General features: G+C 61.9%; 1 protein-coding gene across 5 annotated transcripts in view; it reads left to right on the top strand.

The window, feature by feature from the left end:
- Window positions 1–12250, top strand: part of SUSD2 (sushi domain containing 2) — a 26538-nt gene continuing 14288 nt past the window's right edge. For 4 of the 5 annotated variants that reach the window (XM_082416295.1, XM_082416298.1, XM_082416297.1 and 1 more), the window contains exons 1-14: window positions 1–580; window positions 2014–2221; window positions 2401–2552; window positions 3032–3199; window positions 3690–3864; window positions 3983–4184; window positions 4415–4500; window positions 4585–4853; window positions 4943–5086; window positions 5183–5341; window positions 5698–5946; window positions 6059–6331; window positions 6447–6623; window positions 6755–6857. In XM_082416295.1, the coding sequence (XP_082272421.1) occupies window positions 505–580; window positions 2014–2221; window positions 2401–2552; window positions 3032–3199; window positions 3690–3864; window positions 3983–4184; window positions 4415–4500; window positions 4585–4853; window positions 4943–5086; window positions 5183–5341; window positions 5698–5946; window positions 6059–6331; window positions 6447–6623; window positions 6755–6857 (2441 nt within the window). In that variant the 5' untranslated portion in view covers window positions 1–504. Of the gene's footprint in view, window positions 581–2013; window positions 2222–2400; window positions 2553–3031; window positions 3200–3689; window positions 3865–3982; window positions 4185–4414; window positions 4501–4584; window positions 4854–4942; window positions 5087–5182; window positions 5342–5697; window positions 5947–6058; window positions 6332–6446; window positions 6624–6754; window positions 6858–6976; window positions 7591–12250 lie in introns of those variants that run through there. The other variant, XM_082416299.1, reaches the window with a different exon arrangement.

Raw genomic sequence — 12250 nt, forward strand, 5'->3', positions numbered from 1 at the left:
CCCCCAGCGCCCACACAGCCGGCCAGCAGCAGGCACCAGCAGGAAGTCACTTGCTCCCTTACCCCACCTGGCTGTGGGGAGGAACTGGGACCCCCTGCTCCCTGCAGGGAAGCTGAGGTGCCAGGCCTGTGGCCTGGGACCCCAGGGGCTGGAATCCTGGGATTGCAAGGACAACCCTGCCTCATCCCCACTGCAGCATCCCATCCCCTTCAGGAGCCTGGCCTGGCTCCCCAGAGCAGGCCCGGGGGTGGGATCCAGGGTCTGAGCTGCAGCCTCTGGACATCCGGCTTCAGGACGTGGGCCCCCTCCCCGAGTCGCAGGCCGAGGGCCAGGAATGTGCTAACTGGGCAAGTAGGGCCCTGCTAGCGCATAGGACACCTGTGGACTTTGAGAGGGGACCCGGGTGGGGTGGGGCAGCAGCGTGGGGCAGGGCCAGGCCGTGGGGAGTGAGCCGCCGCCACCTCCCAGCCACTGCTGCTCTGGCTGCAGACACAGGCAGGCACCATGAAGCTGTCTCTCCTGCCCTGGGCCCTGCTGCTGCTGGTGACAGCCCCCGGCCCAGGCCCCCGGCCTGCAGCAGGTACGCCCACACGCTGCCCTTCTGTCCCCCGTCTGTCTGTCCATCTGCCCGCTGTAGTCAGACCCGGGGCAGAACTTCCCTGGGCTCAGCCTCTGTCCATCCGTCGGGCCATCTGTGACCATACTGGGGGTGCTAAGAAGAAATTCTGGGGAGCCCAGGGTCAAGGGGCTGCTGGTAGGGATGGGGGGTCTGGGCCATGCCTACCCTAAGCTGGCTGGGAGCCAGAAGGCGGTGGCGGGCTGGGAGGGAGGTGGCCAGGGGGTGGTGAGCTCAGGAAAGCCCTTGGCCTGCACCTTGAGCCCCGATGGACGGTGTGTTTGTACATGGAGGAGCCCCCAACCCCACTGGGCCCCCTGCCTGGCCAGAGGCAGGATTCTGGGTCCTTCTCAGGGTGGCCACGCACTCCAGAGCCAGGACCCTGGCCCCCGGGCTGGGCTGGCCTGCGCTAGTTTTTGCCAGCTCCCCAGCCCCCTCCCCGGCCTATCTCCCATCTCAGGGAAGCACCAACACCTTCCTTCCACTTATCTCACTTACAGTCATCACTGGGCCTCCTTCCCCACCCCCTCAAGCCATCACAGTCTCGGTCAATAAATATTTATTGAGTGCCAGGCCCTGTGCTGGGTGAACTAGGGCCCACAGTGGTGGCTCAGGCCCAAGCCTGACCCTTGACCGGCCCCTTTGGGGGATGGCAGGGAAGGGCCAGATGGGACGGGCCTGCACCCCACCCCAGTCTCTACCCTCCAATCTGCGCAGCCAGGCCAGCTCCAGGGCGATGGGTGCCCACAGCCCCCCACCAAACCACCCTGTCCCCTCTCCTGGCCTGGCTGGGTCCTCTGCTGGAACTGTCCCTCCTCTCCCCTAAACGGAGGGGAGAACCCCTGGCCTTCTCCCCCGAGGGTGGGGCCGTAACCGGTGAGGCTGTACTGCCCAGCGGAGTGAGATGGGGCAAACTCGGCCTGGGCGCCAGCCCCTAGTGGGCCTCCAATGGGACTCTTAGTAGCCATATCCCAGACCCCAGATCGGGCAAGCCAGCATGGTTCTTCTCCAGGCTGCCGGTCCATTGATGCTTTAGGAGTGGAGACAGGTCCCCGGCCCATGTCAAGGGGTCAGGCACGTGTAGCCATCTGAGGACGCCGTCAGGTACGGGACTTGTTAGCTAAGGGTCAGTCTGCCCAGGGGCTCCTCCCAAGAAGTTTTATGTCTGGACACATTTCCCCAAATCTCCCCTCATTCTAGCCAGTCATTCAGGCCAACTGGACTAGGAGTTACCCCACCCCATGGGCCCTATGGGTTTCCACTGGGTCCACGTGGTGGTCAGTGCAATTCCTGGTCAGCTTTCTCCTGGGGGTGCTTCTAACAGGCTCCAGGGGGAAAGAGATGTGGGCCCTGTACATGGGGTGGCCAGGCTGGGCACTCAGGGCCCTCTCCTCCAGGTGCCCAGGGGAACTGCTCCCACCGTTGTGGAGTCCAGGATGGGCCGTGCTCCTGCCACCCGACCTGCTTCGGCCTGGCCAGCTGCTGCTCGGACATTCGGGACTTCTGCCTGGAGATCTTGCCCTACTCGGGCTCCGTCATGGGTGGCAAGGATTTTGTGGTGCAGCATCTCAACTGGTCCAACTCCACTGACGGCGTGATCTGCAGGTGGGAGGCCCGAGGGCTCTGTGCACGCTGGGGCCCAGACCCACTGGCTGGTTGGGTGGGGCCCCCGGGACAGAGGACTGGGACGGCTGGCCGGATGGGTTCCCCAGGGAGGAGGCTGGGAGCCTCAGAGAGGTCAGCCCACGCTGGCCCAGCTTCTCCTGCCTCCTCCACCCTCACAGATTTAAGGAGAGCATCCAGACCCGTGGCTTCGTGGACTCCTCGGGACGAGTGCACTGTGTGTCACCCTTGCTCTACGAGACCGGCCGCATCCCCTTCACGCTCTCCATGGACAATGGCTGCTCCTTCCCACGCTCAGGCACCTGGCTGGCTGGTGAGCCCCAACATGCTGGTCCAGACCGGAGGCACCAGGCCGCACCCTCCCAGGCCCAGGCCCCTCACAGGGACTTTCCCTGGCACTAATCTATGCGCACCTGGCTCGCCCACTCTGGGTGAACCAGTCCCTCTGGAGGCCCGCCTGACTCCCTGGGTGCAGGCTCCCCAAGCTCCTTTCCCCGCCGCTGGCACCCATGCAGGAGTTCCAGCCCAGAGGGAGTGTGGCTCTCGGCCAGCCAGGGGAGGGGAGCAGCCAGGTGGAGGACAGAGGCCTGGTTATGGGTGGGGGCAGGGCCCTGCCTCTCCCAGTTCCTGCCCTTTCCTGCCACCAGGGGGAGAGCATCGCTCCCGAGGGACTGCTGTGCTTTGTCCTTGGGAGGTCCCCACAGCTCTAAGAGCCCCGGGCCTCTTCCCCTGGACCCCCTGGGCCCCGGGCCTTCACTCACACCTCACCCTCGCCCCCTGCCCCCTGCCCAGTGCACCCCAGCAAAGTGTCAGAGTCCGAAAAGAGCCAGCTGGTGAACGAGACCCGCTGGCAATACTACGGCACTGCCAGCACCCAGGGTAACCTCACCCTGACCTGGAACACCTTGGCTCTGCCCACGAACTCCATCACCATAGAGCTGTGGGGCTACAAGGAGACAGGTGAGGCCAGCAGAGTAACCCTAGGCTGCCTCTGTGGGGCCTGGTGGGGTCAGGAGTTTGGGGCTTGCAGAGATGGGAGAAAGGGGATTCCAGGTGGGGGGAATCCAGGTGGGGATTTCTAGTGGGAAGAGTGCAGGCAAGAAAGGGGAACTGGCTGGAGCAGCACAGGGAAGCTGGGCAGCCCTGGCTGTTTGGGTACCAGCTCTAGGAGGAGGTGTGGCCATTCTCCGCTCCCGGATACAAGGCTTATCCTGGAAACAGAAAAGGCTGGCTCTGCCCCATCCTCTCTGAGTCCCTGGATGGCTGGCCGGCCCTGGGCCTGGCTCCCTCCCCAAGCAGGGCAGGGCCTCCAATGGTGGTCATCTGTCCACCCTTCTGTCCATCTACCAGGCTGCTCTGAGCACCAAAGACCGGCGTCCCACCCCCCCCACCCCATGCCTCGGGGTTCCTCGGACAGGCCCGGGGGCTGACAAGGCCTTCTCTCCCCCAGGGAAGCCGTACTCCCAGGAGTGGACGGCAGTGTGGTCGTACCTGTACTCCTTGGCCACAAACATCACCAACTCTGGCTCCTTCACCTTCACACCAAAACCTGCACCTCAGAACTACCAGAGGTGGAAAGTGGGTGCCCTTCGCATTGTCAACAGCAAACACCACGCAGGGGAGAAGTAAGGGCCTCCCTGCAGAAGATGGGCTGGGGTCTGTCTGCCTGCTGCCCCCACGCTGGACGGGGAGCCAGGGCTGAGGGCAGGAAGGGTGGCCCCTAGTGTGCGTGTGTCCCCATAGGGACGTGCACGCACTCTGGAGCAACGAGCATGCGCTGGCCTGGCACCTGGGCGATGACTTCCGGGCAGACCCTGTGGCCTGGGCCCGAGCTCAGTGCCTGGCCTGGGGGGAACTGGAGGACCAGCTGCCCAACTTCCTGGAGGAGCTGCCCGACTGCCCCTGCACCCTGGCCCAGGCCCAGGCTGACTCTGGGCGCTTCCAAGTGAGCCCTCCCCCAGTCAGGGCCCAGTAGGGAGCGAGGGGACAGGCGGGGCCAGCTGCCCCCAATAGGCACACGGCTGTGCCGCCCAAGGCAGTGCAGGGGGAGGCAGGTAGAGACCTGGGAGGTAAGGTTGGGGTCTGAGGGCCCAGGGCTCCAGAGGGGTTGGCTCCCAGGGAGGGGATGACAGAGCCCAAAGCCAGTGCAGGGGACAGCAACCAGCCGCTCTGCAGGCGGACTACGGCTGTGACATCGAGCATGGCAGCGTGTGCACCTATCACCCAGGGGCTGTGCACTGCGTTCGCTCCGTGCAAGCCAGGTGAGCCCAGAGACGGTGGGCAGGGTGCGGGGTGGGGGCTGGGGGCAGGATGCCAAGGCGACCCTGACCTGTCTGTGCCCCCAGCCCCCTATATGGCTCAGGCCAGCAGTGCTGCTACACGGCGGCGGGCACACAGCTCCTGACAGCCGACTCCACCAGTGGCAGCACCCCGGACCGCGGCCACGACTGGGGCGCACCCCCATACCGCGTGCCGCCCCGCGTGCCGGGCCTCTCCCACTGGATCTACGATGTCATCAGCTTCTACTACTGCTGCCTCTGGGCGCCCGAGTGCTCCCGCTACATGCAGAGGCGGCCCTCCAGCGACTGCCGCAGCTACCAGCCCCCGCGCCTGGGTGGGTGCTGCCTGGGCAGGTGCTGGCCAGGGCGGGGCCCCAAGCAGGGCGGGGCCAGGGCAACCTGCCTGACCCTCCGCTCTCCACAGCCTCCACTTTCGGGGACCCACACTTTGTCACCTTCGATGGCACCAACTTCACATTCAACGGACGCGGCGAGTACGTGCTGCTGGAGGCCTCTGGGACCGACCTGAGGGTGCAGGCGCGGGCCCAGACCAGGATGACGCCCGAGGGTGAGGCTGGGCCCTGAGGCTCTGGGTGGCTCAGGGTCATCCCTGGGGAGGGGGAGGCTGAGCCGAGTGGACCCCATTTTGCACCCATCATCCCAGGCTCTCAGGACCGAGGCACAGGGCTGACTGCTGTGGCTGTCCAGGAGGGCGACTCAGATGTGGTAGAGGTCCGGCTGAGGGATGGGGCTGGGGCCCTGCAGGTGCTGCTGAACCAGGAGGTGCTCAGCTTCAAGGAGCAAAGATGGATGGACCTGAAGGGTGAGTGGGATGGTGGGGGCCCCACTCCCCTGCCCTCCCCACCGGGGCCTCCACACCTCTCTCTGGCCCTGGCAGAAAGCAGGCGGAGGTGTCCAGGGCGCAGATGGGGAGGTGGAGTCAGGGTGTGAGGGCCGACAGGCCACCTCCACGCACGGCCCTGGTATGGGGGCTCCCTTTAGGGCCTGGGCACCTCAGATCTACCGCCCGGGGTGGTGGAGTGTCATAGCAGGCTGGGCCCTGGGGATGCCCTCCCCTGCCCCTGAGCCCATGGGTGCCGGCCCATGCATCCCGGGGCTCTGGGGTCACGGCAAGGTGCCCGCAGGGGCAGCCCTGACCCCAGCTCCCCCTGTGTCCAGGCATGTTCCTGTCAGTAGCTGCTGGGGACAGAGTATCAGTCATGCTGTCATCAGGGGCCGGCCTGGAGGTCAGCGTCCAGGGTCCGTTCCTGAGTGTGGCAGTCCTGCTGCCCAATAAGTTCTTGACCCACACACGAGGCCTCCTTGGGACACTCAATGACAACCCCTCAGACGACTTCACCCTGCGCAGCGGCCAGGTCCTGACCCCCAGTGCCAGTTCCCGAGAACTGTTCCAGTTTGGGGCTGACTGTGAGTGACCACAGGCTGGAGGGGAGGGGGCACCATGCTGGGGGGTGCTCAGTGGAGGTGGGGGGAAGCCCCCAGGCCCTCCCACCAGCCAGGCCTGCTGCTGTCTCCCCAGGGGCTGTGGAGAACGCCTCCTCCCTGCTCACCTACGACTCCAAGTTCCTGGTGGAAAACTTCCTGCTCCGGCCCAAGCATGACCCCAATTTCCTGCCCCTGTTCCCCGAAGAGACCACCTCCAGCCCCAGCCAGGCGAGTGAGGTGGCCAAACTGTGTGGGGACAACAATTTCTGCAACTTCGACGTGGCGGCCACCGGGAGCCTGAGTGTGGGCAACGCCACGCGGTTGGTCCACAGGCAGCACCTGCTTCGCACGCAGAGCCTGCAGCCCGGTGAGGGCGGCGGTGGGTGAGGGCGGCGGGCACCGGGCGCTGGGACACGGCCCCCCAGGCTGGTGGCTGTGGTCAGCAGCTCAGACCTGTCGTCTGTGCCCCACCCCTGCCCCAGTGGTGTCCTGTGGCTGGCTGGCCCCGCCCTCCAATGGGCACAAGGAGGGCATGAGGTACCTGGTGGGCTCCACTGTCCACTTCCACTGTGACAGCGGCTACAGCCTGGCCGGGGCCGAGGCCAGCACCTGCCAAGCTGATGGCACCTGGTCCCGGCCCACCCCGACTTGCCAGCCAGGTGAGGATGCCCCGCCCACCTACCGGCCCCTCCCACCAGCTCTCGGCCTGCCCCCAGCATTGCCCCGCCCACGCGCCCGCCCCGCTTACGTGCCCCGCACGAGTGCGCCTTACGCCCTGCCGCCTCTCCAGGACGGAGTTACGCAGTGCTGCTGGGCGTCATCTTTGGAGGCCTGGCGGTGGTGGCTCTCGTCGCCCTCGTCTACGTGCTCCTACGCCGCAGGAAGAGCAACACGTGAGACCCCCCCCCCCCCCCGCCCTCCCAGACCCCCGTCCGACCCTCCTAGGCTCTCCTGGCGCCCCGGGGCGTGGGTGGGACCACTGGGCCTGCTCTAGACCCAGTCTCTGTTGCAGGGCCGTCTGGGGTTCGCGACCCTGAGGAAAGCACGCTTGGCCGGCGGCACAGGGCACACGGAACCTTCCCGGGGCCAAAGACCAGCCTCCCAAACTCCCAAGAACGTGCACCGCAGTACTTGGATCCACAAATCCCTACCACCATACACCTGGGACACGGACACCTGAACCTGAGCCTTTAAAGCCCGGTGCCCTGCTCTGTCACCAAAGACCCGGACCTTGAGTGTTCACTGTGGAGTTCCCGAGGCTCTGTTCCCCACATACCCCTGACTCTTAATTCCCCAGGCCCGAGACTCCGTACCCTTGAATTCTGAGGCCTGTCTCCCGAGCCCTAATACTCCAGCACCTGATATTCAAAGGCCAGTACCTCAGATCCTGTGCCCATGATGCTGATTCCCAGTATACTGAGTCCTGGTGCCCCAACAGGGAGCCCCAGGGCCGAGCTGCCTTGATTCCCAGACCCTGGGCCTGGCCTGAGACTGTAGGTGGGTCCAGACTTGGGTGTGGAGAGTCACCCTCTAAGCTCCAGGCTTGTAATTCTAAGTCTCTGGAACATCTCCTGAAACACCCCTCCCTGCCTGTTGGGGGAGGAAACAAGCCTTTGGTGCCCCTTCCCTGGTGTCCTGATGCTCGTGCTGTGCCTCGGTTCCGGGGAGTCCCACTGTTGCCCTGTGCAGTCCACAGCACCCAGAGCAACCTGGGTCTGAGGCCTTCGTCCACTGGCAGGTCACCTGGGACCAGTCTCTCCCCAATCTCTGTCTCTCCATCTGTAAAGTGGGATCTAGAACAATGACCACGTTGTGGTGGGGAGGGGAAGGGTTCTCCATGGGGTGCTACGCTGGGCACTCAAGAGAAGGGACAGGGCTAGGCGGCCCACCCTCCCCAAGTGTAGGGAACAAGCAAGCTGGCAGCCTGGCCCTGGGCCCCCCACCCTGCCCTGTCACAGCCCCAGAGGCAGTCTGGTAATGCGATGCCCAACTGGTCCCGGTCCCTGAGCCCTTTGCCCAGGAGTGTCCAGAAGCTAGTACAGGGCCCAGGCCTCATGCCACCGCTGCCCCGTTTGTAGCAAGGGTGCTGAATGGGGCCTGTGGGCAGGCCTGGGCAGGGTAGGATGGGGTCAGCTTTGCATCATAGGTGTTAGATGGAGAAAGCACCAGGGAGTGTGGGGTTGGAGGTTGGCGCCCCCTGGCCAGGGCGGGCAGCTCTGCCTGAGAGGAGTGAGGGGCAGGGGGTTGCCCACGAGATCTGGAGCCTTGGGTGGGAGGCTGTGAGTGGAGCCCCCTCACCTCAGCACCAAGAGTGGCCACGTGGGGGCAGCAGAGGGTAAGAACAGTGGAGGCGGAGGCTACACAGGGAGCCAGGCCATCAGGGAGAGCAGTGCAGCTGGGCCAGCAGGCTTGTGGTCACAACCTCAGCCAAGGTTCATGCAGGCCCACCTCTTTATCTCCCTCATCTGGGGGGGGGGGGCTTGAGTCATCCCCCAGTCTCAGAGGTTGCATGGGTCATCTCCCTCATCTTGGGGGGGCCTCGAGTCATCCCCCAGTCTCAGAGGTTGCATGGGTTGCCCAAGGTCGTCCAGCTGGCACTGACCATTCGGATCGAGGCCAGGCCTCCCTACCTCCTCAGCCTCACCTTTGGCAGAGGGGTGGGCAGGGGCAGCGGCAGATCCCGTCTGCAGGGATTCCTGGAGTGTGCACAGTGGGGCACATTTGAACAGAGCTAAGACGAGATTAGGGGGGTGGGAGCCCTGGGGGTGGTGCCGAGGAGACTCTGGTGGAGGCAGATGGGGTCAGTGCTTCTTGTCCTTCCAGACCCCACCCACCTCCCCCCAACCTCTGGGCTTCCAGCTCAGGACAGGGGAGCTGAGGGCCCACCCTTTGGCCCCTGGGCAGGTACTTTCCTCTCTGCAGATGAGGTAAGGCAGGGCTGGCCTCCCACCAACCTGAGCCCCAGTGCCTCCCTTGCCGAGCCAGGCCGGGCCAGGCCCTTGACAGTGGGTGAGGGTCAGGTTCCTGGTCAGGGCAGGAGGGCAGGGGCAGCGTTACTGCTTCCAGACTGGCCTCAGAGGTGTGATTGGTCAGAGGGCTTTCCAGGTAGAGGAATAGCCTGGGCAAAGGCTCAGAGGATGGGCAGTGCACTCAGGTCTGAGGAGTAACGTGGAGGGCAGTAGCAGAGGTGCCTCCCCTGTCAGGCTTCATCCTGAAAATAAAGCATGGCCTCCCTCAGGCTCCCTACCCTACTCTTGTCCCTCTAAGGCAGGCCCTGGAGCTGCCCTGGCAGGAGAAGGGATCCATCGTGGCCCTGGCCCCAGACGTCAGGCCTTCCCAGTGCCAGGGGCCGGCCAGGCTGGGAAGCCCCAACACCTGGCAGGGGTTTTCCCAGGGGCCCGTTGGGAGTCTGGGGTGCTGCGGGGCCTGTGTGAGGGCACAAGATCCCAGAGCTGGGCATAGACTCCCTAGAAACATAAACAGTAGGCACCCTGGCCTCAGAGAGGTGGTCTCCCCAAACCGCAGCCCTAGGGAGTGACGGCACCAGAACCCAGCGGCCAGTCCCCTGTCCCTTGTACTAGTTGGGGTTTGGAGGATAGTAATCCAGGGACTTGGAAATGCAGGTAATGGGAGAGCTGGGAAGTGAAATAGGAGCCAGTGAGGGACAAAGGGTGGGGGAGGCCAAGGAGCCAGGCCAGGTCCCCAAGAAAGTGAGAACCATGTGGTTGCGTGGGGCCCTCACCACAGAGGCAATTGCCCCACCAACAGAGGCCTCTAGCCTCCCGAGGAGGGGAAGCACCACTTCCCCTCCAGCCTCCCACTTGGGCCTCCTGTTGGCTGAACAGTGGGAAGGGGCTGATGTGGGGGGAAGGGACCAATGTGGGGAGTAGGGACCCCTCCACCAGGCTGCTTCCTCCCACACAGCCCCAGGTGACCGAGTCCCTGCCCCGGGCCAGGCCTCTGCTGGGAGACCCCTGTCCCCATGGTCCACATTGCTCTGGAGGAGGGTGTGATCGGTGTAGTGCACTGTGGGAGCAGGAGGCCAGGTGGGTACTTCTTGGAGGAGTCTGGCTCCAGCTGAATTTTAGAGGACAGAAGCCATTAGAGAAGTGAGGTCCAGTAGATACTCTGCAGCCACACAGTCTGGGTGCCCTTCTGAAAGCACTGGACTACATTCCCCAGCACTCTTTGCAGTTGGTGCAGTCATGTGACTGGTTTCTAGCAGGAGTGGGTGGGGCAATTCCAGGGCTGGTCCTTAACACCTCCACAGGCAACCCCCTGCAGGCCCTTCCCCATGCTCCCGATGATGCACAGGTGACTGGAAGCCATGCCAACCTGGGTCCCCAGCACGTGGAAGGATCTCCCCATCCCCACCTGTTCACCCATCCAGTACTGCTTTGGGAACAAAAAATAAACTTCCCTTGTGAGTAAGCCATAGTACATTTTGGGGTCTATGTGTTGCAGCAATTGGTCCCCTGAACTATACACAACAGGCAGAGATGTGAAAAGATGGCCTTATGTTTTTCATTAGTGTTGAAGATAAATACTATGTGCAAAAGGTTTTAAAAAATTCAATGGATCTTACAATGTTCATAGCAGCGTTATTCACAATAGCCAAAAGGTGGAGGCAACTTAAGTGTCCATCAACAGGTGAATAGATAAACAAATGTGGTCTATCTGTACAATGGAATATTATTGGGTCATAAAAAGGAAGGACATTCTGACCACGGCTACAACATGGATGAACCTTGAGGACATTATGCTAAGTGAAATAAGCCAGACACAAAAGGACAAATACTGCATGATTCCACTTACATGAGGTCCCTAGAGCAAATTCATAGAGACAGAGGGTAGAGTAGAGGTTGCCAGGGGCTGCGGAGGGGAAATGGGGAGCTGTTGTTTTTGGCAAGTTCCCTGACCAGGGATTGAACCTGGGCCATGGCAGTGAAAGCACCAAATTCTAACTACCAGACCACCAGGTAACTCCTGGGAGCTGTCAGTTAATGGGGACAGTTTCAGTTTGGGAAGATGAAAAGGTCGAGATGGGTGGTGGTGATGGTTGTGCAACTATGTGAATGTACTTAATGCCACTGCGCTGGACCCTTAGAAATGGTTAAGACGGTAAAGTTTTTGTTATTTGTTTTTTTTTTTTAATTTATTTTATTTATATGTTTTTGGCTGCGTTGGGTCTTCATTGCTGCGCACGGGCTTTCTCTAGTTGCGGTGAGCGGGGGCTACTCTTCGTTGAGGTGCGCGGGCCTCTCATTGCAGTGGCTTCTCTTGTTATGGAGCATGGGCTCTAGGCACGTGGGCTTCAGTAGTTGTGGCACGTGGGCTCAGTAGTTGTGGCACGCGGGCTCTAGAGCACAGGCTCAGTAGTTGTGGCGCACGGGCTTAGTTGCTCTGCGGTGTGTGGGATCTTCCCAGACCAGGGCTCGAACCCATGTCCCCTGCATTGGCAGGTAGATTCTTAACCACTGAGCCACCAGGGAAGTCCTGTGTTATTTGTATTTTTTTTTAGAATTACAACACTGAATTTTTTTTTTTTAATTTTTTATTTTTAGCTGTGTTGGGTCTTCGTTTCTGTGCGAGGGCTTTCTCTAGTTGTGCCAAGTGGGGGCCACTCTTCATTGCGGTGTGCAGGCCTTTCACTGTCGCGGCCTCTCTTGTTGCGGAGCACGGGCTCCAGACGCGCAGGCTCAGCAGCTGTGGCTCACAGGCCTAGTTGCTCCGCAGCATGTGGGATCTTCCCAGCCCAGGGCTCGAACCCATGTCCCCTGCATTGGCAGGCAGACTCTCAACCACTGCGCCACCAGGGAAGCCCTGTTATTTGTATTTTACTACAATTAAAAAATTTTAAAACTCAAACAGAGGAATTTACTTAGTCATTCCCCAGGTGGTGGACAGCCTTTTGCTTCTTCAAACGCTGTTGTGCTTGGTAAGTAAGTTCAGGTTCACCTGTAGGGGAAAGTCACACAAGATGATAGGCTGGGGTTTTTTTTGTTTTTTTTTAAAATTTATTTATTTATATTATTTATTTTTGGCTGTGTTGGGTCTTTGTTGCTGCGCCCTGGCTTTCTCTAGTTGTGGCGAGTGGGGGCTGCTCTTCGTTGCGGTGCGTGGGCTTCTCATTGTGGTGGCTTCTCTGGTTGTGGAGCACAGGCTCTAGGCACACGGGCTCAGTAGTTGTGGCACACGGGCCTAGTTGCTCCGCGGCATGTGGGATCTTTCCAGACCAGGGCTTGAACCTGTGTCCCCTGCACTGGCCGGCGGATTCCTAACCACT

Source organism: Balaenoptera physalus (assembly GCF_965194825.1).
Source record: "Balaenoptera physalus genome assembly, chromosome: 12".
NCBI classification, from domain to species: domain Eukaryota; kingdom Metazoa; phylum Chordata; class Mammalia; order Artiodactyla; family Balaenopteridae; genus Balaenoptera; species Balaenoptera physalus.